General features: G+C 35.3%; 4 protein-coding genes across 5 annotated transcripts in view; 3 read left to right on the top strand and 1 right to left on the bottom strand.

Annotated features, from left to right (window-relative positions):
• Nucleotides 1–4,119: 4,119 nt before the first annotated feature.
• Nucleotides 4,120–8,651, top strand: LOC149651018 (glutamate [NMDA] receptor subunit 1-like). The gene is made up of 5 exons (XM_089847084.1): nucleotides 4,120–4,443; nucleotides 5,586–5,736; nucleotides 5,804–6,018; nucleotides 6,846–7,126; nucleotides 8,241–8,651. Exons 1-5 carry the CDS (start codon nucleotides 4,291–4,293, stop codon nucleotides 8,521–8,523), a joined length of 1,083 nt encoding a protein of 360 aa, XP_089703210.1. The 5' UTR covers nucleotides 4,120–4,290; the 3' UTR covers nucleotides 8,524–8,651.
• Nucleotides 8,652–9,483: 832 nt separating this feature from the next.
• LOC149651017 (RYamide receptor-like) lies at nucleotides 9,484–15,713 on the top strand. The gene is made up of 5 exons (XM_089847189.1): nucleotides 9,484–9,798; nucleotides 12,379–12,792; nucleotides 13,668–13,768; nucleotides 13,924–14,014; nucleotides 15,630–15,713. The coding sequence occupies exons 1-5, from the start codon at nucleotides 9,484–9,486 to the stop codon at nucleotides 15,711–15,713; spliced, it is 1,005 nt and encodes a 334-aa protein (XP_089703315.1).
• An 837-nt stretch (nucleotides 15,714–16,550) lies between these two features.
• awd (nucleoside diphosphate kinase) lies at nucleotides 16,551–17,542 on the bottom strand. Its single transcript, XM_089847764.1, has 4 exons — nucleotides 17,342–17,542; nucleotides 17,106–17,207; nucleotides 16,907–17,019; nucleotides 16,551–16,830 (listed from the first exon to the last, which is right to left on the bottom strand). The coding sequence occupies exons 1-4, from the start codon at nucleotides 17,468–17,470 to the stop codon at nucleotides 16,707–16,709; spliced, it is 468 nt and encodes a 155-aa protein (XP_089703890.1). The 5' UTR covers nucleotides 17,471–17,542; the 3' UTR covers nucleotides 16,551–16,706.
• A 901-nt stretch (nucleotides 17,543–18,443) lies between these two features.
• The window catches only part of LOC149651011 (tyrosine kinase receptor Cad96Ca-like), a 46,653-nt gene continuing 39,949 nt past the window's right edge, over nucleotides 18,444–25,147 (top strand). Inside the window, exon 1 of one of the 2 annotated variants that reach the window (XR_016371030.1) lies at nucleotides 18,444–18,820. Coding sequence is in view for 1 of the 2 variants with exons in the window: in XM_089847761.1 (XP_089703887.1) it covers nucleotides 18,715–18,820 (106 nt within the window). In the remaining variant the exon portion in view is untranslated. The remainder of the gene's footprint in view (nucleotides 18,821–25,147) is intronic. The other variant, XM_089847761.1, reaches the window with a different exon arrangement.

The raw sequence follows: 25,147 nt of genomic DNA, 5'->3' as shown, positions 1-25,147 counted from the left end.
TTAAAGGAAAGAAAAGGAATGGTTTGAGAATTCCGTAAACCTCAAAAGGTTGAAAAGGCCACGCTGAAAATATTTTTAACTTCTAAACATACCATGCATAAAAATAAGTAAATAAATTAAACGGTTATTCCCTGGGAAATATTCTTAATACACTATAGCTATGCAGTTTAAAAGAGAAATGATTTCAAATGAAGAGGGTTCTCTCGCATGATCGGTTGTCTATAGACAACCTTTCTTGTCAATAAAGCGGATGTCTCACTACACCCAAGAGCCCCAATGTGATTCCCTCCCTGCTGGGAATGACTCCGGTTACTAAGCTAAGAAATGACGTTAACAAACGTTAGGCTTAGCTGTCTCACTCACCCTGAGCCGATTGAGGGGTGCGTTCACCCCTTCACCTTAAACTAAATAACGCAACGTCGATGTTTTATTCGAGAGATGATATTTGCTTCTGGTTCTAGGAAGACCAACGAACCAGGAAAGGAACTACTTCCTCCGCGTACTGTAGTTTACTCCAACCAAAGAACGCGTTTGGTTTTAGTCACTGCTGGCATGCCCTGGGCATGTGCGTTTGAGTCGAATTCTTTCATACCTTATTTTTGTTTTTCATTAATAAGATATTTATTTCTTTTTTTTTTTTTTGGTTTCTAGCGAGGAAAGATACTCCGAAGAAAGGCAAGACGATCCTGTGTACACCGAAATTAAATATACAAACAGTTCAAATTGAATTTCTTTCAATTTAAAATTTTTAATCTTATAATTTAAATTTAAAAGTCATTGATGGCTTCACTTTTGCTAGAGCAAATAAAGTATATTCATATTGTCATAAGTTTACAAGATATGTTCCATAAGTAATGCTTACTTAGAGACTTACAGCTCGAGCTAGTTCTAGCAGAATGACAAGCGAGAATTGAAGTCCTACACTCGGTGGTTAATTTTGCAGGACTTCTATCTAGGTCCTATTTAGTCTGTAATAAGCCTTTGAGAGCTCCTCACCAGGCGTCGCTTTACCTCGAATCTATGACCTACGTTGTCACTTCATGACAAGCTCCAGTTTCTAAGTTACCAGTAACAAGCTTATGGAATATATCTTATAAACTTATGATATTATAAATTATTTATTTTTTGTTTTACAATATTACAAATAATTAAGCTTAGCATACACGAAGGGCAATTGATTTGATTGATATACTCAGCTCGTTAAAAATTTAATTCATTTCGACAAATAATTAATAACAACGACTAATGTTAATAAACATTAAACTTTCGGGGAAAATATCCATCAAAAATAAATTTAGAATATATTTGTATATTACGATATTTAATCGGCTTTTCTCTCCGGGCTTAAGTTCAAAAATTGGTTAATTAATTCCAGTTTCAAACCGACGGCAAAATATCCTTTCAGAAAATTAACTCTTTCGCTTTTCGTATAAGTGGGCGTTGATATTGTTACACCCATTTTACATGGTCACCGCTGGAATTCGTTTTCTGCCCTATATTTGGCCTGATCCCCCCTCCCACCCTCGGTTCCTAATTCGCAAATTTATTATTTTTAAACCAAATCCTATTACAAAATACATAGTTTTCTGACTAGGAGGATTTATACCATTTATACCTGGATGCGAGGCAACTTGGTACTACACTTTGTGCGCCAACTTAACCTGGTCTCCTGGTGTAAACGGTATCAATCCTTCTAGTCTGAAAACTATTTTTCGAATTTTGTTAATAATAATGGAATTACTTGGCGATTTACAAGAAAACCATATTTACTATACATAAAATAAGGCAGCCTGAACCCTAACTACCTTTAGCCCCCTAACCTCGGCCCGCAAAAATTATGGGGTTAGAAATTTAGAACAGCGTGTCTAAGGGTGGAACAGTTCTAAAAGAATAACTTGAACAACTAATTCCTCAATTTGCGAAGAAGGTAGTGCCATCTGTTACGAATTAAAACAAAACACGTTGGTTTCCCATAGACGTGCATTGGTGTGCTGCGGGTGAACACTTCTACAGGCGCTCGCTGAAAATACATTGAATAGTTTGCCCCTACATGTTGGCTTCCCAAACAGTCGAAAATATCTTGGATAAAATTAGAAGACCATGAAATAATGGAAAAGCTTACATAAAAATTAGTTTGGCAAAAATTTCTAGAACTATTCTATTAATCCATACCAATGTCAAACACTATCCATCCAACTATCTACTTGGAGAAAAGATGTGAAGTGGAGTAGAAATGTTTGTGGGCGATGTGTGGCAATGAAATTGAAAGTCTCTCAAAATACTTTGTTAAGTGCTACCTCGTCATAGAAGCTAGTTCTTATTAATTAGCTTATATTTTAAGGATGCAATGAACATGGAAGACATTTACCTATAGTTAGACTCTACAAATACGCCACTGAGGATGCTGGGAGGACTTCGTTACCGTAGATGGGTGTTATGGGTATGGAGATTACTACTCCAACCCACCTATCTCCTCTAATATATCTACAAAATCCCTCTGCTCCACATCATTATACGTTTTTTAGACTCAAGGCCCCATTTCGAAATTCCTGACACCAAAAGAGATTGGTTTCCCCGAATAAAAAACCCCAAACTACACTGAAGTAGCCTGATATAAAAAGGATCACGTTTCAGGTGAAAATCGATTGTTCGAATAGGAAAAAGTTTGAATAGAAGAAATTCGTACTTATAATAAAAAAGATGTAGACTTAACTCCATACGAAAAAGGGACTTTGTATTTAATTTCGAAAGAGGACTATATAAGCGTACAGTAACGTTTGGGAAATACACTTGTTTTGGAACATACCTCTTTTACACCCCCGTCACACCTACATTTAAAAAATGTTTTAAATGACCTTGATATACCATTAAAACATTGACCTATTTACTCCAACCATGGAGCTCCTAGCTTTAATCACTGATGTTAATTTTACGCCGAATTTAACACACTAAAACCCAACTCACGTGCATGGTTTGGTATCACCACTAGAAATGAGTTTCCAGTATTCTTATCCGTACCCTACGACAGGTTTACGAGTTCCATGCACTAACTGAACAGTGTTTCGTGTCGTTTCTACCTCAGACTGCGAAGAGGAAGATAAAAGGTTGGACAAGTAGTTTTATTGCTGGACTATATGGTAAGGTACTCCCAGAAATAACAATTGTCTTACACCACCCATGAGTAAATTCACTTAATACTCGAATATGTTACTTGAATAAACGTATCTTGCATATTTCTACTTTTATTTAAACCGATTTTTATGCAACTGGTACGCCTGACATTGGGAATTGAATAAATTCATGATAAGACGACACGGCGTGTTGAGAGAGTTTTCCAAGGAAAAAAACGGAAATTGATGATGCCCTCTTAAGGTTTAGTGGTTAGAAATACGCGATATAGGTGGGCAATTGGGGGTTGTTTTGGTTGCACTATAAGTGCATCGTTACACGAAATATTATTTGGGGTGTCATTAGAGACGCCTGCTATTCAAATCTTATACTTGAAAGATTGCGATTCGGTTGGTTCCATTTTTGCAAAATTATATCAGGTTCAAAGATGTTGAACGTAAGCCACCTCAGGGTAGCTGTCTATCAAGTAAACCCAACTTTGATTAATTTTTATAATTTTAAATCTAAAAGATATTTCATTAATAATATCTATTCTTTAATAATAATTAACTAATTAGATTCCTCCATGGATATATATAAATTATGATAATTCCGGATCCATAAACCGTGTCTGGGGACCCATGAACAACGTAATAGAAGCTATAAGCAAGGCGTCTAATTTCACGTAATATAAATCATTAAATATTTAGTGATAATTCAATTATAAAACATTTAATCGTAAATAATTAAAATATTTTTAGTTTCTAGATGCGATAGAATTTTAAAATAATCAGAAAACAATGAATAAATAGTATATATATATACATACAAAATATAAAATTCCTTTAGCACTTAAGGCATACATCCTAGCCACACTAAGAATAAATTTTATTGCTGTATTTTCTAATGAAGGTGGGCGTTGTCCCCAGCGTATTTTCCAAATGAAATTCCCGTCAAATTTCACTCGCATAACTTTAAATTGATTACCTAGTTACTTAACCCTGACGACATTTTCAGTTACGAATATGTGAACCCCAGAGAAAGAGTTCATGGTAGACCTGATATTAATGGAACGTGGAACGGGCTTCTTGGAAGTGTTCAAAGAGGAGTAGGCCTAGTTATTTCGTAAAAATATCTTTATATAAGTTTGTCATCCACGTAATTGGTTCTTAGGAAGCTGAAATGATTGGGGATCCAACCGTTCCCGTTTATAGACGTCTCCTAGATTTTGGACTTACACATCCTTTCGCTTATAGTCCTATGAAGATCTTATCAACGCCGTTTCCAATACAAGTTTCCGGAGAGTTATCCTTTACTCAAGCTTTCGAAACTGAAGTATTTGTATCATTAAATTTAATTAGTAGCCGAAGTATATAATACTTCTCTTCGAGAGAAGTGTACCAACCACAAAACTGGGTACTTGCAGCATGATTCTTCCCCCAACATCATTTTACATTTATTATATAGTTCAGCTAGCTAGCTAATTGGACCAAGTCATCTTGCGACTTATTGCCACTTATCTAACGCCTTTACAATGCATAGAGGGGTGGTGGCTAGCCCCTATGCCACAGCTAACCGACAGCGCCCTATACTAACTATTACCGTTAACCTCTGCAAGTTTTGATGGAAAGGAGAAACCGGGTTAGACAGCGGAGGAAAACTCCTTTTAACAAGCGGGGAGAGAACTTGCAAACTCTCAAGGTTACTAAACCGAATCACATACGCGATACATAGTTCCCTCATCATTATTCCATTATTGCTTAACTATTTGGCAAGGCGCATGCGCTTGTGGATTTTTATCCCACGTCAAGACAATCAAGGATTGTGGGTTTATTGCTGGGGATTTAGTACCAAACAGTTATAGAATTCACCCTGCACGGCGCGATGCCCATCTGAAGTTTGATGAGCAGGAGAGCAAACAAAAAGGTGATGAGCCTGGAATTGAAGAATCATGTTACATAACTAAAGTATTAAGAGGATACAGAGTGTCACCCTTCTTCTATTATCCACTTCTGATATAACACATAGTAGAAGCGAATTTTTAGTTAAGTGAAAAGTTTAGTTTATTTAAGAATTGAAAGGCTTCTCCAAGAAACCATTTACGACTTGAGAACGTTTAAATAAATAAAGAACAGGCCTTTAGCATGCACCTTAGTCACAGGTTTAACCGATACATCACAATATCGGCAAGCAAAGAATGAGGTCATGGAAAAGTTTTAGTTATTCGTACTGTACGTTCTCGAGTTTATTTGGGTTCTTGGATATCCACTAATTGAAATCTTAAACATTTATTTAGTACGAGAAAAGCATAAATATTTAATTAGATGAACATTATATTTGCAAGCATATTTATGAGATGGCTGAAGGTTCCTTATTGAATATATAAACGGGTGGTCTAAGCCTATTTTCCTTGAAACCTACGTTAGGCTAATTATGATGCTTTGTTACATTATTTAAGTGTTTATATTTGTATATAGGTTTGGATTTTACTTCTGGGCTCTCTGTTAGTTCTCGGAATAATTAACTACTTGAACGAAAGCCTCATTACGGATATCGTGCTATCCGAGAATTGGGCACTCAGGGTGGCTCGAAATTCAGTTACATTTTTAACGAAGCTCATGGGGCAAGGTAAATTGGATGGGCATCCTTTATTGATTCTGAAAGGATATATTTTCAAGAGTGTATCCTTATATAGGTGATTCGAGTGATTTGGGACAAGTGGGGAGACTTTTGACCGGTGTTTGGATGCTAGCCATGATAGTTTTAATGAACTTTTTCGGTAGCGCCATGATAGCTGCTTTGTCAACTCAGAAGGCCTTTGACACAATCGACAACCTAGAAGACATATTGCGATATAAAAAGCTTCAGCCGACGATTCTGGAATCTTCGGCCTATTCCTCTTTCTTTCAAGTAATGCTATTAAAGAAAAAAACATCTCAAACTAGCTCTTTTGATTAGTGTTACAACGTCTTATATGGGCTCTCGGGAAGAGAAACGCTATTCGATTAGAGCACAAATATACGAGAAAGCTTGTGGATAACTAAATTTGCGTCGAAACTATATGTTGTTGTTGACACAAGTTTCAATAATTGAAATAGTGTATTTGCAGTTTCGCTTTGAGAATTGCAAACTACGTTACCGGTAAAATTAAAAAAATTACCAGTAGGATATTTTCAGCGCAGAAAATATTTGAAGTCTTACTCAGCTCCTTTAATTACTTATAGTATATTTCAATATATTTACATTCTCTGGTTCCCATATCCTCGAAAAATATACTGCAACAAACTTAGCTATTCAATGCTAATATTACAGAATCGCAATCGGGAATTCAAATTAGTTAATCTAATCATATAAGTTTATAAGATATGTTCCTTAAGTATGACACTACCTATGTTAGAGACTTACAGCTCGAGCTATTTCGAGAATTGACTACACTCGGTTAGTTTTGCAGTCCATATTTCTATTTAGTCTGTACTAAGCTTTTGACAGCGTCTCACCAGGAGTCTTCGCTTTACCTCGAATCTATGACATACGTTGTCACTTCATGACAAGCTCCAGTTTGTAACCAGTGAAAAACTTATGGTGAACATATCTTATGAACTTATGATCTAATCCATAAACTAAATTTATTCATAAGTTTAAATTCCTATAGTTTTTCTTTTTTTAAATGCAAACGAAATCGCTTTTTAAAATTTTCCGAAAAGATGAAATTTGCATGCATGCATGCATCTTTTCAGAACTCTCCTCAAATCATACACAAAAAAATATTTACACGCGCGTTGGAATTGAAGAGCCTGGTTTCAATTAAAAGACTATTTTCGAAAGAAAGACTGGATTCTCTCCTGGAACGAAAGAGTGTATTCATCTTTGACGATCACTCGATGCGAGTACAGCTCAGCGCGGCTTGCACCAGTGGTGGACTCTTTCATTTCTCTCACGGAACTTTATCGGAATTGCCCATGGGACTGGCTTTTCGGAAAGATATGCCCAACTCTTTCTCGGAGAATGTCAACAGAAAGTACGTAGGTTAACAATAACATCGTAAGTGACGCGATAACAATGAGAATAGCGTGTATACCCAAGTAAAACATTCTTTCATTCCTTAAACCAACTTGTTATTATCTACTCAAATTGTTCTTAAAAGTGGCCTCTGGTGAGACAAAGAGTCAATAGACATAAGCACAAAAGATTAAATTGGTTTTAGAGTTGCACGTTTTTCAACTGATACCCCTTAGGGAACAAGTGTCAAACACATTTTTATGCTTACATAATAACATCTTATTCGCTGTTTACTTTGTATTGAAAGGAAAAGTATTAATATTTATCTAGAGTGGTCAAACTTTGAAGGATAAAAAATGTGTACTAAGTAAAGCTTACGTAAATTCTATACCTATTCAGTAATACATAGATTTCTTCCACTTGGAATCTTAAACAGACCATAGACTACATACAAATATCTGATTGAAGGAAATAGGAAGGGCTTAAAACTTCCTTCCTCGCGATTCATTGGCTACTCTCATATACATGGGACAACCGTCGACTCCTAGCCGGTCTATTCTCAAAGAAAACTTGTTTACATTCAGTCGAGGTAGTCACGGCTTCACGTGGTTTCTAAGTTCAATACCACTATGCATGATGTCAGGGGTGAACCTTCTCCCCCTTTAATTCAAACAGAAAGGCAAAGAAAAATTCCAAGTCGGAGAAATATTATATCTCAGAAATTCAGATATTGAAATCTTGACTAAAGCTATAAGAAAAATGGGAAGTTTTCTCAGAAATGCTTTTAATATTAATATATAAATATTTTTCTATAAAGAATGAAGGATTTATGGAAGTTTTCCTTTGTACACAATATTTTTTAGGATTTTTATCTGAGGTTATATGAGTTTTGTTTGAATGTGTCACGGTTGTCATAAAAGCATCCAAAACAGCCTTGAAGGCTTAGAGTCCGTAGATTTTAAGCTTCACCGCGGGGCAATGCCAGTCCTCTTCTCTAGTGATATATTTGGAATTGAAGACGTTTTAGCTTTAGTGACATAATCTGACCATTTTCCTGTCACTGTAACGATCCTTATACCTTCACTTTTAACTTCTTTGAAGAGACTGTAGCATGCACACCGTTTTACTTTTAGATTACTCAGCATTCTGGAGAGTGGACTGTCGGATTTCTGGCTTTATAGAGAAACTGCTCGAATTGCTCGATGCCTTCCACAAAAGGGCCAAGAGAACGTGCCCATGGCTGTAAAACTTTCCGACTTATTCGCAGCCTTCATCCTCTTGTCGCGAGGTTTAGCACTTGGTTTCGGATTACTCATAATCGAAATTTTGAGGGAAAAATTACTAGAAGTTCGCTTGAAACAGGCCATTCACGCCATTAAGGTGAAAGATAAAACTAAGCATTTATATAAGCCTTAAACAAAAGTTATTAATTTCAAAATTGATCCTGGAGTTATTACCTTCCATGTCAAAACCTACAGTTTTCAAAATGTTCTCAAATTTTAAATATATTATGTTGACGCCTGCAATAACAGTCAGAATAAACTGATGATGAAACTGGGATATGTGTTAAACTAAACATACAGGGTGTTTCGATTTGCAAATATCCTACTATAACCATAGCACTCGCAGAAAATAGAACAAAACGATAATTACATTAGCTACAATGCTCTTACGTATAAATGTTTAACGTGTAAAGTTTAGAATTGGAAACATAACCTGTTGATTATACTTAAATTTGCTTAATTAATTAAAAATGTTTTTGAAATGAATTACACAATTTCTTTGTCGAAAACTTAACAAATGGTGAAACCGCAACATAAATCGAATTTAGAATTAAGTTGATTTAAAAATGTTCCTTGATTAAAGTATTAGTCAAAAATACAAAACAAACTAATACTAAAACTAATCCTTAATCCTAAATTGGAAAATATCTTTAGAATCCAATTTCCTAGCCCAAAACTCTCCAAGAGCTTTAGAGCATGCATCACACATCCATTCTTGACTTCTCACTTTTTATCGCTGCTCCTTACTCTCCCACCATCCTTTCCTTAAATTTCATCTCCTGCACGCATCCTTTCCACGACTATACGCAGCCTCTCCCAGTCCCAATCTTCATCCCTACAGCTCATGCACACACGCTTTGACCCTCTCCTCGAGAATCCTCGGTTCCCAGGCCAGAGTTTTCCTTACAATGCTCGTGCTTTTGAATAGAGAAGGAAGGGTTCCTTTTAACTCTCAATTCGGTTCAACCGAGAACTTCCAAGAACTGATTTAAATTTATCGCTCGCCCAAGTTTTCAAATGGAAATTGAGTTTCAACATTGAACAAAGACAGAAAAAGTAAACGAACTTTAAGTTTAAAATTAGACTATAGGTTATGGGTCGAACTAGGAATACTACAGTCGCTCCTGAAGTTTATATTGAAATTTATCAAGTGCCAGTGTCGTTAGCGATCTTTTTGTCGTTTTGCTACGGGATAGTGTCACTCGTGGCTATAGCTGGAAATGTCTTGGTTCTATGGATTATTCTTACCAGCCGCAGAATGCAAACTATCACCAACTTTTTTATCGGCAACTTGGCTGTGGCAGATGTCATTATCGGAATTTTTTCAATACCTTTCCAGTTTCAAGCCGCGTTGTTACAGTATTGGTGCTTGCCAGCCTTCATGTGTCCACTTTGTCCCTTCGTGCAAGTAAGTTTATGGTTCTAAACTACCATTTCTAATACTATTGACAATTACCTCAATGATGCTTAAATTTAATTTGATATAACGTAATGTAAATTAAGTTACGCAATGGTGGGGATTTGTGGGAAAATTACGAGTGACATTGAGCTATCAAGTAGCGGGTAAAAGGATCGTCATTTGTGTAAATGTTCGCGAACTACCATGATGCTACTAAATAGGGGTTTGTGAAGTAAGATTTTTTCAAGTTTTTAGGCGAGAAAAATGAACCGGGCCTTGAAATTTTTCATTTCATGAGTTTCACTTCGTCTCAATTATAATTTTCCATAAAAAGACAGGACATAATTTAGACTAATGAAGACCCAATATGTATTGTAGCTGCATGCATCATGCATTTCCAATATATTATCGTATAGGTAAAACTGGGCGGCAAGGTAAAAGCCATTTTTCGAAACTTCATATCTGTTTTGGACATTTTTTTAACAGAAATGTTTTAAAACTTTTTATCTCGAATGAAAAATGAGCAGTTTCACGTAATCAGCCTTTTATACGCAAGCAAAATCCCCATCAATCACAAAATTCGAGACATAAAAGGTTGCTCGTGTATTTCAGAGTAAAAAGTCACCAAGAGCAATTTCATTGTCTGTAGTTTTACATCCACATTTAATCAAAAACCATTTCTGAAGTATAGTGAATTTAAAAATATTTCTAGATCAAGATCCATGTTTGGGTCTGGCCAATTAATATGAAAATCCTTTTATAACAAGCTGTGCTTAAGCCGCAGTAGGTAATTGTATTTAATTATGGTAAACCCCAAATCCCACAGAGCGGCTTTGATCTTTTCTCCGAAAACCGCAAACTTTGCAAGCTGCTTCCTTAAACAGGAAAAAATAAAGTGCTTTCCTGACTTCCTTACTCTTTCTTTCATCCCAATTTAACGTTTCGGTAAACACGTGTATCCCTTTTGACTTCCTTAAGAAGTACAAAGGAAATTTCCTTCCACCAATTTTAGGAAATTTAGGCTTAAACTGGATTTAATATGGCTAACATTTCCAGGAAAGCGTAACAATTTCAACCTAACCTCTCCATAAAATTGAGTCTTAAGTATTTTTACGCACTAGTTTTAAAAAGAAACGCAAGGAGTACTAACCATTAAAGTGGATGTTATAAAAAAGTAAATTTCAGTCTCACGGTTTTGTATTAAGAATTATTGATGCTGTTCGCATTAAGATATTTATGATTACAAGAGAAAATAATGTATCAAGGGTACCTCTATTTTTGGATACTACTTAAAATATTCTACTTGGTTAATACTAAGACCATCGATAGCTTTGAACATTTTCAAGTTCAAAAGACCCTGAATAAAAGCACTTAAATAAATCCTGAATTCAAATCTTTTCTTATTAATTCACAAAGTCATTTGAAAAATAAGAGATTTTAAAGCTAATGAGTTCATTAGGGTTAATTACTGAACCGAGGGTTCGAAATAAGAAGTGATTTAAAACCCCATCATAAGAAATCTCGCTCAGTTTAATTCTAATAGACTAAAGCAAAATCGATTTTGGTTCTCGACTTTTGATGGAGCAATTAGAGAAGCTATTTCTTTATATCCAATCAAGTAGAAAGGCTCTGCTTTAATCTTTTTAATTAGCTCCTTTTAAGGGCTTTCGCCACTCTTTCTCCATTATCTTTTTTAGTGCAACAGTCTTTAACTTAAATTATCTTTCCTTTTTTTAAGGTGCTAAGGGAAAATTTCATTAAATACGTTTCAAATGAAGTAGACCAGATAGATACAATAAGACTGGAAAGATTCGTGGTTCCTTCAGCTGTCAGTAGAACATAACATCCATTATTTTTTTCTAAGCTTATAACACAACAAAGCTTTCAGATAAAACCCAACATCTCTTCAATGGGCTTAGTATCGCAATTTCGAAGAAAGATTTAAAAGAAAAAGCCATGATACTCGGAGATTAAAATTTCAGGCAAAGAATAAAATTGCAGGCAAAGAATAAAATGTACAGAAAAGTTTTAAGCCTAATTCGATACAAGAAGGAACAGGGATATAATCTGTTTAACCGAGTCTCTAGGGGCGAGGTGATACTGTGACCTTAGTACGAAATACTGTGGGCTGTCTTTCGAAGAGGTGGATTAGAGTATGGTGGGAGCCGAAACGGCTGTTTACCCAACTCGAAATTGATAGGGTCATTTCTGCCTGTCTCAAGTCTGGTAGAATGATAAATCTCAGTTTGCGTTAGGTATCATGATAAGAGGATTGTGACTGATCCATTTCTCATATACGCCTTTAGTGATTTGTGGACATTGTGTCAATTACAAAAGCAAGTGATCAACATTTATTAGACCTTTAAATTCAATAGATCTTTTCGATTTAAAAAGTGGATAGGCAACCCTAGCTATCGGGACATTGATACATTGCCTTCTCTGCGCATGCACTCTCATGATACAAAAAGACTCACAGCGCAGCTGCGCAGGCGCCAAAAAGCGAGATGGAAGGCAAAGCTTTACCACGTGTCTTTCCATTTTAGTTACACCGAAATGGTCTATAATAGGTTCTTTCGTTGTGTTTCATAGGTTCTGTCTGTAAACGTCAGCATCTTTAGCCTAACAGCCATCGCACTGGAACGTTACCGCGCCATTATGTTCCCATTAAAAGCCAAAACGACCAAAAGCAGGGTGAAAATATCCATCATATTCATATGGGTGTTGGCAGCTACTTCGGCCGTTCCTTACGCCATGGCCTTACGCGTTAGCATGATATTGGACCCAGACACCGGAAACTACACCAAACCTTTCTGTAAGGTTGTGGATTTCAACCCACTGGCTTGGAAAATCTACAACCATTCTTTGGTGGTTCTACAGTATCTTCTGCCTTTGTGCATAATTGTCTATGTTTACGGACGAATGGGGCTGAGACTTCGAGAGGAAAACGCTCCTGGTAATTCCCAGGAAGCCAGGGATGCCGGATTACTTAGGAACAAAAGAAAGGTAATCAGAAAGTATATTATTTTTTTTCTCTGAAATCAGAAACAAACACGTACAACGGTACAAGACATTTTGGGAGCTTATCGTCTTATCAATATAAAGAACTATGCTGTTGCTGGGCAAACTGTATACTTTCCTTCTTAATGATTCAGGGTTTCCAATGGGACATAGGATAAGCGTATGTCTTACAGACGCAAAGATTTAATTGGAAGTTGGCATGCCATGGTTTTTTCCCCCATGAGCTTAATACATTCGAAAGTATAAACTGCTTTCAGATATTCAGGGCTAAGCCTTAAAGTCTCGTATGGAAGAGAAATGGCTTTCCCCAGTGAGTTATGCTCAAAAACAGAAACAAGTACAGAACCCCGTGTTCCATACGCGTACCCTCAGGTAAGGAACGTTCAAAAATGGAACTGCGAAGTTGATGAAGTTTTCTCAAGCGCCTTTTCCGCTGAAGGCAAAATATAAGTTTTCGCTTAAAACTTTATTGAAGCTAAGCTTCAAGTTTCTGGAGGAAGAATAGGATCGTTTTAGGAATATTTTCTGTAGAAGGTCTTCAATATAGAGAAAACTCATTTTATGTGACCAAATCAAACTCAAATTTCAATCCATTTACGAAAAGAATATGCCTTTCCTTCATTGAATTACATTTCGAAGAATTTAAAATGAAAATAGATATGGATAAAATATTCCAGACGATCCGCAGTAAATAACATGGTCTTCAATAACAGGCTTTCTCCTATTATGGGATTAAACTGAAAAGCTTTGGAGCTATATTTGAATTGAATGTGTCTAGCTTAATATAATTTATTCTTCAAAGCTTTTTTTTTAATCTGATTAACTCTGACTTTCATCCGATCAAAACATTTCTTTTGAAGGTCATAAAGATGCTAGTCATCATTGTGGGTCTCTTCGCTTTTTGCTGGTTACCTCTGCAGTCTTATAACGTTTTTCAAGACATATTTCCTAAGCTTAACGAGTAAGACATCTATGCATTCTTGGTAGCGCACTAATTTTATGTAATCAGTATGCAACTGTCTGTACATTATGTTTCATGGACATTTACACTTTAGTGGTTGTGTCAAATAATACTTTAACTGACAAAAGTTATTCTAAAATTCTCTTTTCAACAAGATACAAGTACATCAACGTACTCTGGTTTGCGGCCCATTGGTTGGCTATGAGTAATTCGTGCTACAATCCATTCGTCTACGCCATTTACAACGTAAGTATCTCGTGTTCAGTTCTACGTATGCAAACGTCATACCCTTCTATCTCTTAGCTCAGTGTCATCCCCCTACCAGGCGCGTACAGTATACTCTCTTACAAAAGCGCGCCTAGAGGGAGGGATACACAGTCTACTCCCCTCTCAACCGACATTACTCTATAGAGAATATAGCCCAGGACCCGGGGTTTGTCACTTTGTCATTTTCCAATTATTATTTCTAACATATTTTAAAATTACCGGATGTAGAGAAATATCCATAAAATTTACCTGTCCGTATACCTGAGTTAGTAATTAGCGATATGCCGGAACTTATTTTAAAAGGTTCTGAAAATTGTGCAAAATAAGCTTTGACACCTTGCCAAGTGCCAATAACGATAGGACAACTCCGTAAATTTGCATATTCGATCTACAATACGGGTCTTCCCAAGGGCATGTTTGCTAACATATATCTTACTAACTTCTTTCAGGGAGGGAATTCGAGATATACAGTATTTAGGCTTATCTTAATTATACCTTCGCGCTAAATTTAGGAACCATTACTCTAATATTATTATAAAAGTCATTTAAATAAAAATATATTGAAGCTAAAATAGACTTACATTTCTTGATGAGCTGCAAGTCAATCTAACAAGCCCGAACATTTCGCCAAATTCTTGAAAAATCATTGGGGAATAAACACGGCAAACATCCCCCCCCCCCCGATTATAAGCTGGCAACTCGCCAACTTTACAAAATGATTCACCCCAGGCATTGCAATCAAAGAGTGTCGCAATTTTATTTCACTTTTAATCCAATTCAGTGGAAATTCTGCAATTAATAAAGTAATCCCAACGCACTAATTAAGTTTAGCTGCAGAGAAATTTTCCTTTCGCAATCAGAAATATTCATTCTTAGTAAGAAGTAATTTCCAATAAATGAAACTACTTATAAAACTAACTAATGAACAATTCATCAATACGCCCAATCCCTTTGTTCAAGTATGGACAACGAACAGAAACATGAGGGGGTCTTATGAAAACCAGTACACTGTCTGTCCGGCTCATCAAGTTTATAATCTACGTTGATATATATGTTAGATACTTATTATTATTTTCAAATATTAATTTAAAGCTGGTTAGTTAAGATTTATTCCTGTAAGCCACGTTTATGGGCGACAAAGTTTGAGATAATACGACACGTGTACATAATAACTTTAAAGGGGTATACTTTGTATGGCACCCATAATAAACCTGTAAACCTGTAAACTACTCTCTAGACCCTGACTTCCACGTGATCCCAGGAGACGATTTGGCCAAAACACCCCCCTCTCTCACGTCCCAAATAAGCCTAACCTAATCCACTGATTATCGCATCCGCTCAAGGCCTAGTAAAGGCTGTAGCGATAGTTAATGTTACAACTGGGAGCAAAACCACGTATCTCCACGCGTAATAAATTACAAAACCATAGAATTTTAATTAGTTTTTCATATTTAGGTCCATGAAATTTAATATTACGTATTATCTTATCTCTTTTATGCAGAATCATTTCCAAAAAGTATTAAGGGACCGTTTTCCGTGCTGGAATAGATCTAGGGAGCCTAAGATTTATAGACTAAATTACGTAATTCCCAAGAGCGAGGCTCAAGGTCAAGTCAATCTCTTGTTAAGACGACAACAGCAAAGGACATCCTCAAATCCAACAGGGACATCAGAATGACATAATATAATACAAAAACCATTTTAAACATATCATTGAATTATTTTTTGGTAAACTTACCTCAGAGGAACAATTTACATAACAGGAAATTACGTCATTACCTTTCGTCAATGCTGAGAAGTTGTAATTATAAAATACTATATAATCGTAACAAATAGGTTAGAAAAATGCTAATTTAAAGTCATTTAATAAATCGTGTTAATTTTAATTATAATAGGGAGAGAGGGAGATGCCGCGTGAATAGCGCGAGGTGTCTCTCTTTTGGGTGGGGGAAGTAAATTTCCCAGCCAACGGGGGTAGTATCGCCCGGGCTACCGCGAGCTCTACTGCGCAAAATCCAAATTTTTTATCTCATGTAGCGACTATTCGTGATGTCACTTCGCGCATGCTCAATGATCCACCGAATGACCCAAGGTAGAGAGAGAGCGAACATAGTATTTCATACCCCCGTTTTCAACCCCTTCCCGCTAGATACGAGTTCTGTTAGCATTAGGCGGCTTCTCCCTCTCTCCCTGATTATAACAACCATAACTGATGCTCAAAACACAAAACCTAGTGAAATTTTTTTTAAATACACTTAAGTATATGAATACGTAATTAGTAATTAATTAATGTAGGAGCTTGTATTAATCTTCCCATACAAAACTGAATAACCTTGGGCACAAATCATCGTTAACTTTGACCTATTGGAATTTAATGTAAATTAATTAAGACCAAGCCTTGTATACAAAACAGTGAATAATATGAAGATATCTATATGGATTTAATTGTTGGATATTAAAACTATGATAATGTTATTAAAGTGTATATTTAACGTAAATAAAATAAAACACTGAATTGTTTTCACAATGCACTTTATTTATTACCAAATAAGCGTAACCTACACAACATAAACTTGATTATACAAAGGAAACATTACATTTTAATATAAAAAAAAGTGCAATGCAAAAATAAATGATTATATCAGTTGGTTAATTAAAATATTATGTTAATTTAGTTTTCTTCATAAACCCAGCTATCTTGAGCTGGAGTCCAGTTGGTCAACTCCTTATCAGAAAACCACAAAGCAATCTCTTTGTTAGCACTTTCAACAGCATCACTTCCGTGAATGATGTTTCTGTAATTAAGATTATTGGCTTTAATTAGTTTATTAATTATTAAATTTAATTATTATGTTTTATTTAATTAATTACCTGCCAACCTGGACACAAAGGTCTCCTCTGATTGTACCAGGCTTGGAATTAATGGGGTTGGTTTCACCAATGAGTACGCGACCAGTTTCAACAGCATTCAGACCTTCCCAAACCTAAGAGGAAGCCAAACATGTTGCATGCATTGAACCCTTGTCGTTTTAGGCCTAACAAATAGCAAAGGCTAAACTTTAGATCTTACCATAGGAACAACTGGGCCCATTTGCATGTATTTAACAAGTCCACCAAAAAAGGGTCGGCTAGACAAATCGGCATAATGCTTCTGAAGTAGTTGCTCATCAGCCTACATCGTCAAACAAAGGATTCGTGTTGTTGAATTAAAATCGGACATTTAAATTTTAAATAGCCGGCTCTAACTTCTAAGACAACGTGTCCTTGACCGAGGCTTAGCGAAAAAAGCAATATTTTAATTATTACCTGCATGAATTTCATGGCTACGAGCTTGAATCCTTTATCTTCAAAACGTTGGATGATTTTTCCAACGAGTCCACGTTGAACTCCATCGGGTTTAATCATAATAAAGGTTCTTTCACGGTTTACGGCCATTTTAGCTAGCTGAAATTTAGCAACGTCTGTGATACTCGATGGCTGACAAGCGAGAGAGAACTAGAAGCCAAGGAGGGAGAACTGGTGCAAAGAGAGATGAGGAGGGTAGGCTCCCGCCTATTATATCAATGTACTGGTAGGGAAATGTGAGTGTGACGTCACATTTTTAAAAATATTTTTAAATAAACTTTAATTTTTAAAGGCATATAAAATCACTATAAATGATTTATAATTATCATATAGTTTTTTAAAATATTAGTGCATTTTAAATTATATTATTAAAGTTCAGAAAACAAATTACAGATGGCGCTACTAATCTAAAAAACTAATGAAAAAGAGAGCTGGCATTTTATATTATCTTCCCATTGAACCGAATGTATTCAAAGACAAACAGTTGCTTTATCCCTATTTTTCAGCACAGCTGTTTTCAGTTAGCCCGCGCAATATTTTTGGCGCGAAACTGAGCAGGCAGGGAATTAGCACCTTCCCGCCTTTGACTACCTTAGGCTCTATTGGTAGATAACATGGAATGCTACACTCGTTGAACTTTCGTCTGCATAACGGAATGTAACTATTGTATAAATCGAACCATTAAAATTTAAATTCATTATAAGTGTTTTTGTCGTGTCACAAGTTTACCTTTTTAAAACCCTTTGGCACTTCATAGACCAAAATATTCATTATTATACGGTTATACCCCAAAGGTAAACTTAATAAATATCAAAACTTCCTCTTTGGTGGCGGAGAGAGCCGCGTCTCGTTCTTCTGGCAGGAAATTTCGAAACAAGATTGTTATAGACCACAAAATGTTGTTTTCAAAGTGAGTAGCAACGAAACAAATAATTCTGGGAAACCACAACTACAAACACAGAATTCGTTAGTCCGTCTTTTAGTTGTCATAAAAAAGTACCTTGAACGCGTAACCAAAATGGAAAATTCCGCAACAGGTAGCAGCTAGCTTCTTTGTCGGCTATTCATCTTTCCCCCCTCGGCACCAAAGCGGGCGAATCGAGATATTGGACTTTCTTTTTTAGCAGTCGCTCTAAGGACGCCAAAGTGTACGGACGAGTTACGGGTGGTGCGTGTCAAATTCTTGGATTATCATGTCAATGCTAAGGAACTGTGGTTCGAGATACCATTCCTCCGGATCTATTATTGACTATACGCGCTGGTGAAAGTGATTTTGTTGGATTCGTACACAGTCGGATGATAGGCACATTGGCTAAAGTCGCTGCCGATATAGCATGCTTTTTCCATTATCACCCTCCGCCGGTTCGATGGTTTATCGGCGGATTTTTGGCCTACTGACCATTATCACGGTGTTTTTCCTAACGATACCGGAAACCACGGGTGAGTACCTTGATCTTTATTACGGGACATTAAGGGTAACGCCTCTAATACTGGTGTTGGTGGATAAGACTATAGACAAGCTGTCCCCAAAAGTATTTATGGTGTGGTAGTTTAGGTAAGGTTAGGTTAGGTTGATCAGGTTGCTGTCTTCACTCCTGTGTTGATGTTCAAGCTACAGATGACTTTGAATTACCATTGTTAAACGTTAAAGGATATGATTTTGCAATGCAAACCGCTCTGAACAGTTGAACCGTTGGTACTAACTGAGCATATCCGTTACGCGAACTGACTTGTTGCACCATTGAACGCAAGTTCAACGTGATAAAACCAAATATAGTTTTAGCTAAGGAAACCCAAGGTTTAAAGGGTGTTTTCTGGTTGCCAGACTAATGAAGGTACATTTGCATAATCACGATGGAAAATAGAATAAATAATGAGGTTTTTAAAGAGATTTTCAATGGGAACTTCTCCAAAGTTTTGGTAGTTTTGTCGTTTTCTCGATAAAGAACTGCGAGATAGGCGCCGTGTCTACTACCTACGCGTCTTTTGGTCAACTCCCACGCCCGTTTCTTATACGTTGTACGTTGCTTTGATTAGGTTCCTGGGATTGTGTTTTCTGTACCTTTTTGGTCGGGCGTTCCCTTCAAAAATTTAATCGTTAATAACCTTTTCCAGAATTGAATTAAGTTTTCAAGCATGTATGTAGGGGGTTTAAATGAATTTTAGATTATACCGACGGAAGGTAACTCGAAATGAACTACCCACTTTATTCACTTAAAATAAATAATTTCAAAATGTCACGTGCATGATTACGTTGTATAACAAAGTTCGTGAAAGTGGGGGGGGGGGCTGTTAGTCATACATGAACTTCAATTTGACAATGGGATGAACACGAATCTTCACGAATTTCTGTCGGCTGGGTAGTACGTCACACCCTCCTAAGTCTTAATTTACCAGGGTTTTGGCAACCATATTGGTGGTTTTCAGCTTTTCTTCTGCATTCATCCCACTAGTATGGCCGTGAAAATTATCTTACGAATTTTAGTGATTGAATTTCACTCACAAATGACTGGAAACACTTGTCTGCACACAATATATACATATTGTTCAGACTAGGAGGATTCATACCATTTACACGAGGAGGTGTAACTGTTATGAATAATTCTAGTCTGAAAACTTGATGCAATAAGAATCACACGTGTCACCTCGATAATTTTTTGATAAAACAAATAACTGAAACCAAGAAAATAATAATTTCCCTGAAAATATTTTAAACAATAAGTTAAGATTTTATCTAACACCTTATTGACTTACGAGACAAAAATTACTCGTTACAAAATAATATAATAGGAAGTAATTCTAATACATTTAATACTTTGCTTAACAAGCATTTCCTTTTACACAACACCCAGTTTTTTATCTTCAGTCGTTCTCCAAAGATTCAATAATTTGATATATGTGCCGTTACGTTAGGAACTTAAAAAGATCACAACGAGCTAGAGTTCTTTGAAGCCATGTTCACTCTTGCTTGTCCTTTGGTCAAAAGATCTCTTACTTCCTATCTGTCCTTTGGTGTCTATTCAATTACTTCTTAGTCTTAATCCTTGCAAAACTCGATAACGTTGGAAGTATTTTTATTTTTTTTTTCTCATCTTGTCAGTTAGAAATGTGTCTGAATGATTTTTTTTTAGCACGCTGACTGATTTTTCTGAACGTTCAGGTTCGACGCTTCTGTAGGACTAGGGTTTTTTTCTCGTCGTTTATTTATAGTTTCTTTCAATCGGTTTTTCGTATCATTTTATTAAACCAGCTATTTATTAATATAAGAAAAATGTAGATGAAAAAAAAAAAAGAAAAGAAAAACACTGCCTTGAATTTTATTTATAAATTATTTATTATTTTCAAGGGAATTTTCCAATTGCGTCTCTCTCCGAGGTGCTAATCACTCCCGAATGTTTTATACGTACACCCATCATTATGGGTTAAGTGCACATTCAGCTCTGTAAAGGTTATAGGGATTTGAAATATTACTTGTTTTATCAGTTTAGTGGAGTTAATGGTACAGCTTGTATACACCTATTTTGATGAGTGATTGGCCCCTCGGAAAATATATAGAGAAAGTAAACAGATTTTCTGAATAATAAAATTGTCAGTCATAGCGTTGTTTGTTGGTTTTTACAGTGGCTGCTTCAATTGGTCTGTTATTTTGTATTTTTCAAAAAAAAAAAAACCCCGTGGAAAATCCATGTTTTTAAATGTAAACCACACAATAAAAGAATTAGAAAGGTATTATTGGTCAAGTTCTGATTCAAACTGAACTGCTAGCCTTTATCGCTGCAATCTGTTGACTCAACAACAACCTGGCAACACTGGGGAAAAAAACCCTTTAGTTGAAAATATTATTTTTTTTTAAGTTATTCATGAAGTGATGGAAAATTGGCGAAAATTGTCTACAGTTGTTTTCCTATACAAAAACATCAAGTTGCTGCAATTATATGTTGATTTCAAATTGCTAACATAGCGACGAGTTAACGGACCATCTTTAAAGCTTCAATTTAGGTTTAAATATATAGATAATTAACTAAACTAAATGACCTTTCAATTAAATATAACCCATATCGTGCGTGTTTACAGAACGCTTAAAATTACAGCGTACAAAAACGCTTCATGAATTCGAGTCATTACTTAAATAGGTTTCCATGATAAAATAGACTCGAGTCGTTGCGAAAGAAAAGACCACCTTTAATTCGAAAAAAGGGTTAATTTGACACCGTTTGACATAATCCCAAATTATAGAGGCCAGTGGTCAAGTTAACGAGTTAAACTTTACAATTCACTAAATCTGATCAATCCAATCTCCTTATAACAAAAAAGTTAATTATATGTCGAAATTTATGTAAACTGTAAAGTTTGTTTATAAATTATCCTAGATTATACATAAACATAACACAAGGAACAATAATAAATTAAACTATATAGTAAACACAATGATGCGATAATATTGGCCTAACATACATTATACAGCACAATGACTTCGTATCCAAAGTCTCCAGTCGGAAAACCCGGGTGACTGGGCATTAACTTTTATCAAGTTTATATATTTTTTCAGTCCATTATTCTTTAATATATTCAAGCAAGCATTCGAGAAAACGACAAGCAACACTCGGTGCATGCATACCTCATGATGGGGGCAAGAAGTGATATCTAGTTTATTAGGTATAAGATGCCTAAGTATTTGCGTACCATAGTCCCAGTCCCCTTTCAAAATACAAGGGGGGACGTAAAAGGAGGCCGGGCTATTTCGCCTCTCCTCAGTCGGAAAATACGTAATTTTCGTCATTCGCGTCGCGCTGACATGAGTTTTCAAGAACCAATGAGATGTTGGTTGTAATTTAGAGGTGGGGATTAACTCCGGACCTACTATGCGTTTGGACTGGAGATAAAGCTAGATTATAAATGTGGCGAATTGATACCTTCTCCCTAATAAACTAGATATCGCTTCTTGATGGGGGTAAAATATCTCAAGAAAAAAAACATACATGCAAGGGGCCAACGAATTTTTAATACCCACCCCTAAATCTTTCCGCTTTTTGCCAAAATATACGGTAAACTATAAAGAGAAATCCTAAGAGTTAACCATCCGCATCGACTCCTTAAGACCTGTTTTTTATATAAAAGTAAATGAAGTTCATATCCTAAAGATTTAGATATTTTTAAAAAGGCTATTTATTAGTTAATTCGTAATGGTTTGTTCTGTTCAAGTTAAATGACTGTGACAAGATGTTAATATTTTAGAGTTGCATGACTTAAATTTAATTACCAAGTATTTAAATGTAAATTATCTTAATTCGTAGAGTTACATGATTTATATGTAAATTATCTTAATTTGTAGAGAAGCATGGCTTAAATGTCAATGTTTTAAACACAAATTTTGCAGGTAAAAAGCATACTTAAGTGTAGATCTATGAATACAATTAGTAATAAACGAGATTCCTTTGATTTCACCAGTAATTATCAATTATAATGTAATGAGGTATTATAGATTATGCAAAATTAATAATTAGGAGATAGACCTTGAGGCTTCCAAAATAGAAAAATAAAAATTTAATTCTGAAATAATTAATGAATATCCACTAAGATGGTAATTGCTAATTACTGATGAAAACAAAGGGGCGTAGGGTCTTCCTCTTTTTAATTAATTATACACTTAATGTTTCGTAGATCTGAAATTTAAAATACTGATTTTTTTTAGTCGTTAGTATCGTTGTCACGTACTAAGCTTAAAACTTTAAAATAGTTTTAATATCAGAGCTATTTATTATTATACAAACAATAGTAAGATATTTATTGAAGTATATTTTTAGCATGATTAAAATTATGTCAAATTTTATACCAGATATTATAAATCCCTAGATTAACATTAGGTACATTTTCCTTAAAATTTTAAAATCCCTTGTTTCATTTTCATGAATAGATTAGTTCCTAACATAGTTGGTAACGTTTTATATAGGCGTGGGTATTAAAATATTACAAATCCTCCGTAATTTCGTTTCTTATCAAAAGCTTGGTAGTTTGTTTTACTTCTCTTTTAGATTTAAATTTGGGTTATACGTGTGAACTTCCATGTCCCTTTTCTTTTTTATAAAGAAAGTACATTAACCATCGGATAATTTTGAAAAATACAGAAAATTTGAGAAATAAACCTTGAACCTGAAAATTAATACTGTTCACTTTCGTAGGTTTGAGCTAAATATCTCTCTTATCAAAACTTAACTGGAATAGGAGGTTGAATTCGTAAATCACAATCCAATTAAAAGTTCGGTCGACTCCACCGCGTAGGTTAAACGTAGCTTTATTTATTCACTGCCAACATACAATGTCACTATGTTTAGATGAATTTTATTGCCATATATTTAATTTCGACATAAGGTAGTAATAAATATAGGAACAACTTAAGTTTTTTTCCTTTTAAAATAAAGCGTGAACCCTAAAAATACACAAATCCTTTTGTGTTTCATCACAAACTTAACAAATTGTTCCTTATATTACCTTGTAAAATTTCATATTGATCTAAAAATAATACATTTTTGTTGGGACATAACGAAATTTTCAATTTTTATTATTAAGAACAATTTTTTCCTCAAGGTAAGGAGTTATGGTTTTTTCTGCACCTTGAATTGATAGTAGGTAGGGAACTAATGCGGAGGAATACAATATTATAAATCAAATAGAGAAATAGGTAATCGCTGATCGTTAAGGCGTGTGCAATTTTCTATTAAATTAAAATTATTTCACGAAACAATGAGCGGACAGAACGGTAAATTTTTAGTGTTTTCTTTTGGGATGTGAAAGTTAAGGAAAATTGATATGCCCGATAGACCTCGATAGTCTAAGGTAAATTTATATATTTTTGTAGTGAAAATATAGACTTGCGTAAGTTTTCGAATTTATAAAAATATATATTTTTTGTTATGTAAGGTAAGGTTGAACGCTTGAAGTTTTTGTTTTTCAAATAGAAGAATGTATATTGCACGATCGCTTATGGTTTATGATTTCATCACGAATGACTCGGTGTAACTATTGACCCTAATGTTTAATGGTTATAGTTGTTGTGTAGAAATTTCACGATAGATAATTGGTCTAAAATGAGTAAACAATATTTTAAGAATACCATGAATCTATATAACTAGTTATATAGATTCATGAGAATACTTATTGCAGTGGGTTGCGAGCGTGTGATTCATGGCCAGTTCATAGATAAATTATCCTTAAAATTGGTTGCATTGCCAACATTTTAAAATTGCTTAGTCAGACTAAATGGTGACTATAAAACTGAGGTAAATAAGTCCCATCTTGCAGTCAAGTAGAGGCTTTGTGTGGAAAAAAACCCTTTTCTCTTAGCATTCAGGTTGATTTCTTGGAATTTCACCTTCTCTTTGGGGCTTATTGTATCTTCTGTCCACAAAAGTCTTTGCTTTTGCAGTTCAAAAACAAATTAACATGTTGTTTAAAATGAAGCTCCATAGTTTTCATTAATGGGGCTTCATTGCAGTGTTGTCAGGCCCTCTGTTAGTCAAGTACCGAGTCAAACTGAACTCTCCGCCGTCTCTTGACGACTCAACAACCGCCTGGTAACACTGTACGATCGGCATAAACCATCTGTAATTAAAACTATATATGTATGTATAAATATCTACATTACGAAAGTTATACAATGTTTAATTTTCTCGTCGGTCTCCGATATAACGAGCGATTTTGAAGGTCAAATTCAGCCACATTTAAACTTACTTTCATTATCACTTAAATATTAATGAAACAATACCGTTG

This window comes from Phalangium opilio, unplaced genomic scaffold, assembly GCF_054372755.1.
Source record: "Phalangium opilio isolate 3A_F unplaced genomic scaffold, DU_Popi_V2 ptg000082l_1, whole genome shotgun sequence".
In the NCBI taxonomy this organism is placed as follows: Eukaryota; Metazoa; Arthropoda; class Arachnida; order Opiliones; family Phalangiidae; genus Phalangium; species Phalangium opilio.
The sequence above is the reverse complement of the archived record's forward strand: the minus strand, read 5'-3'. Positions and strand labels throughout refer to the sequence as shown.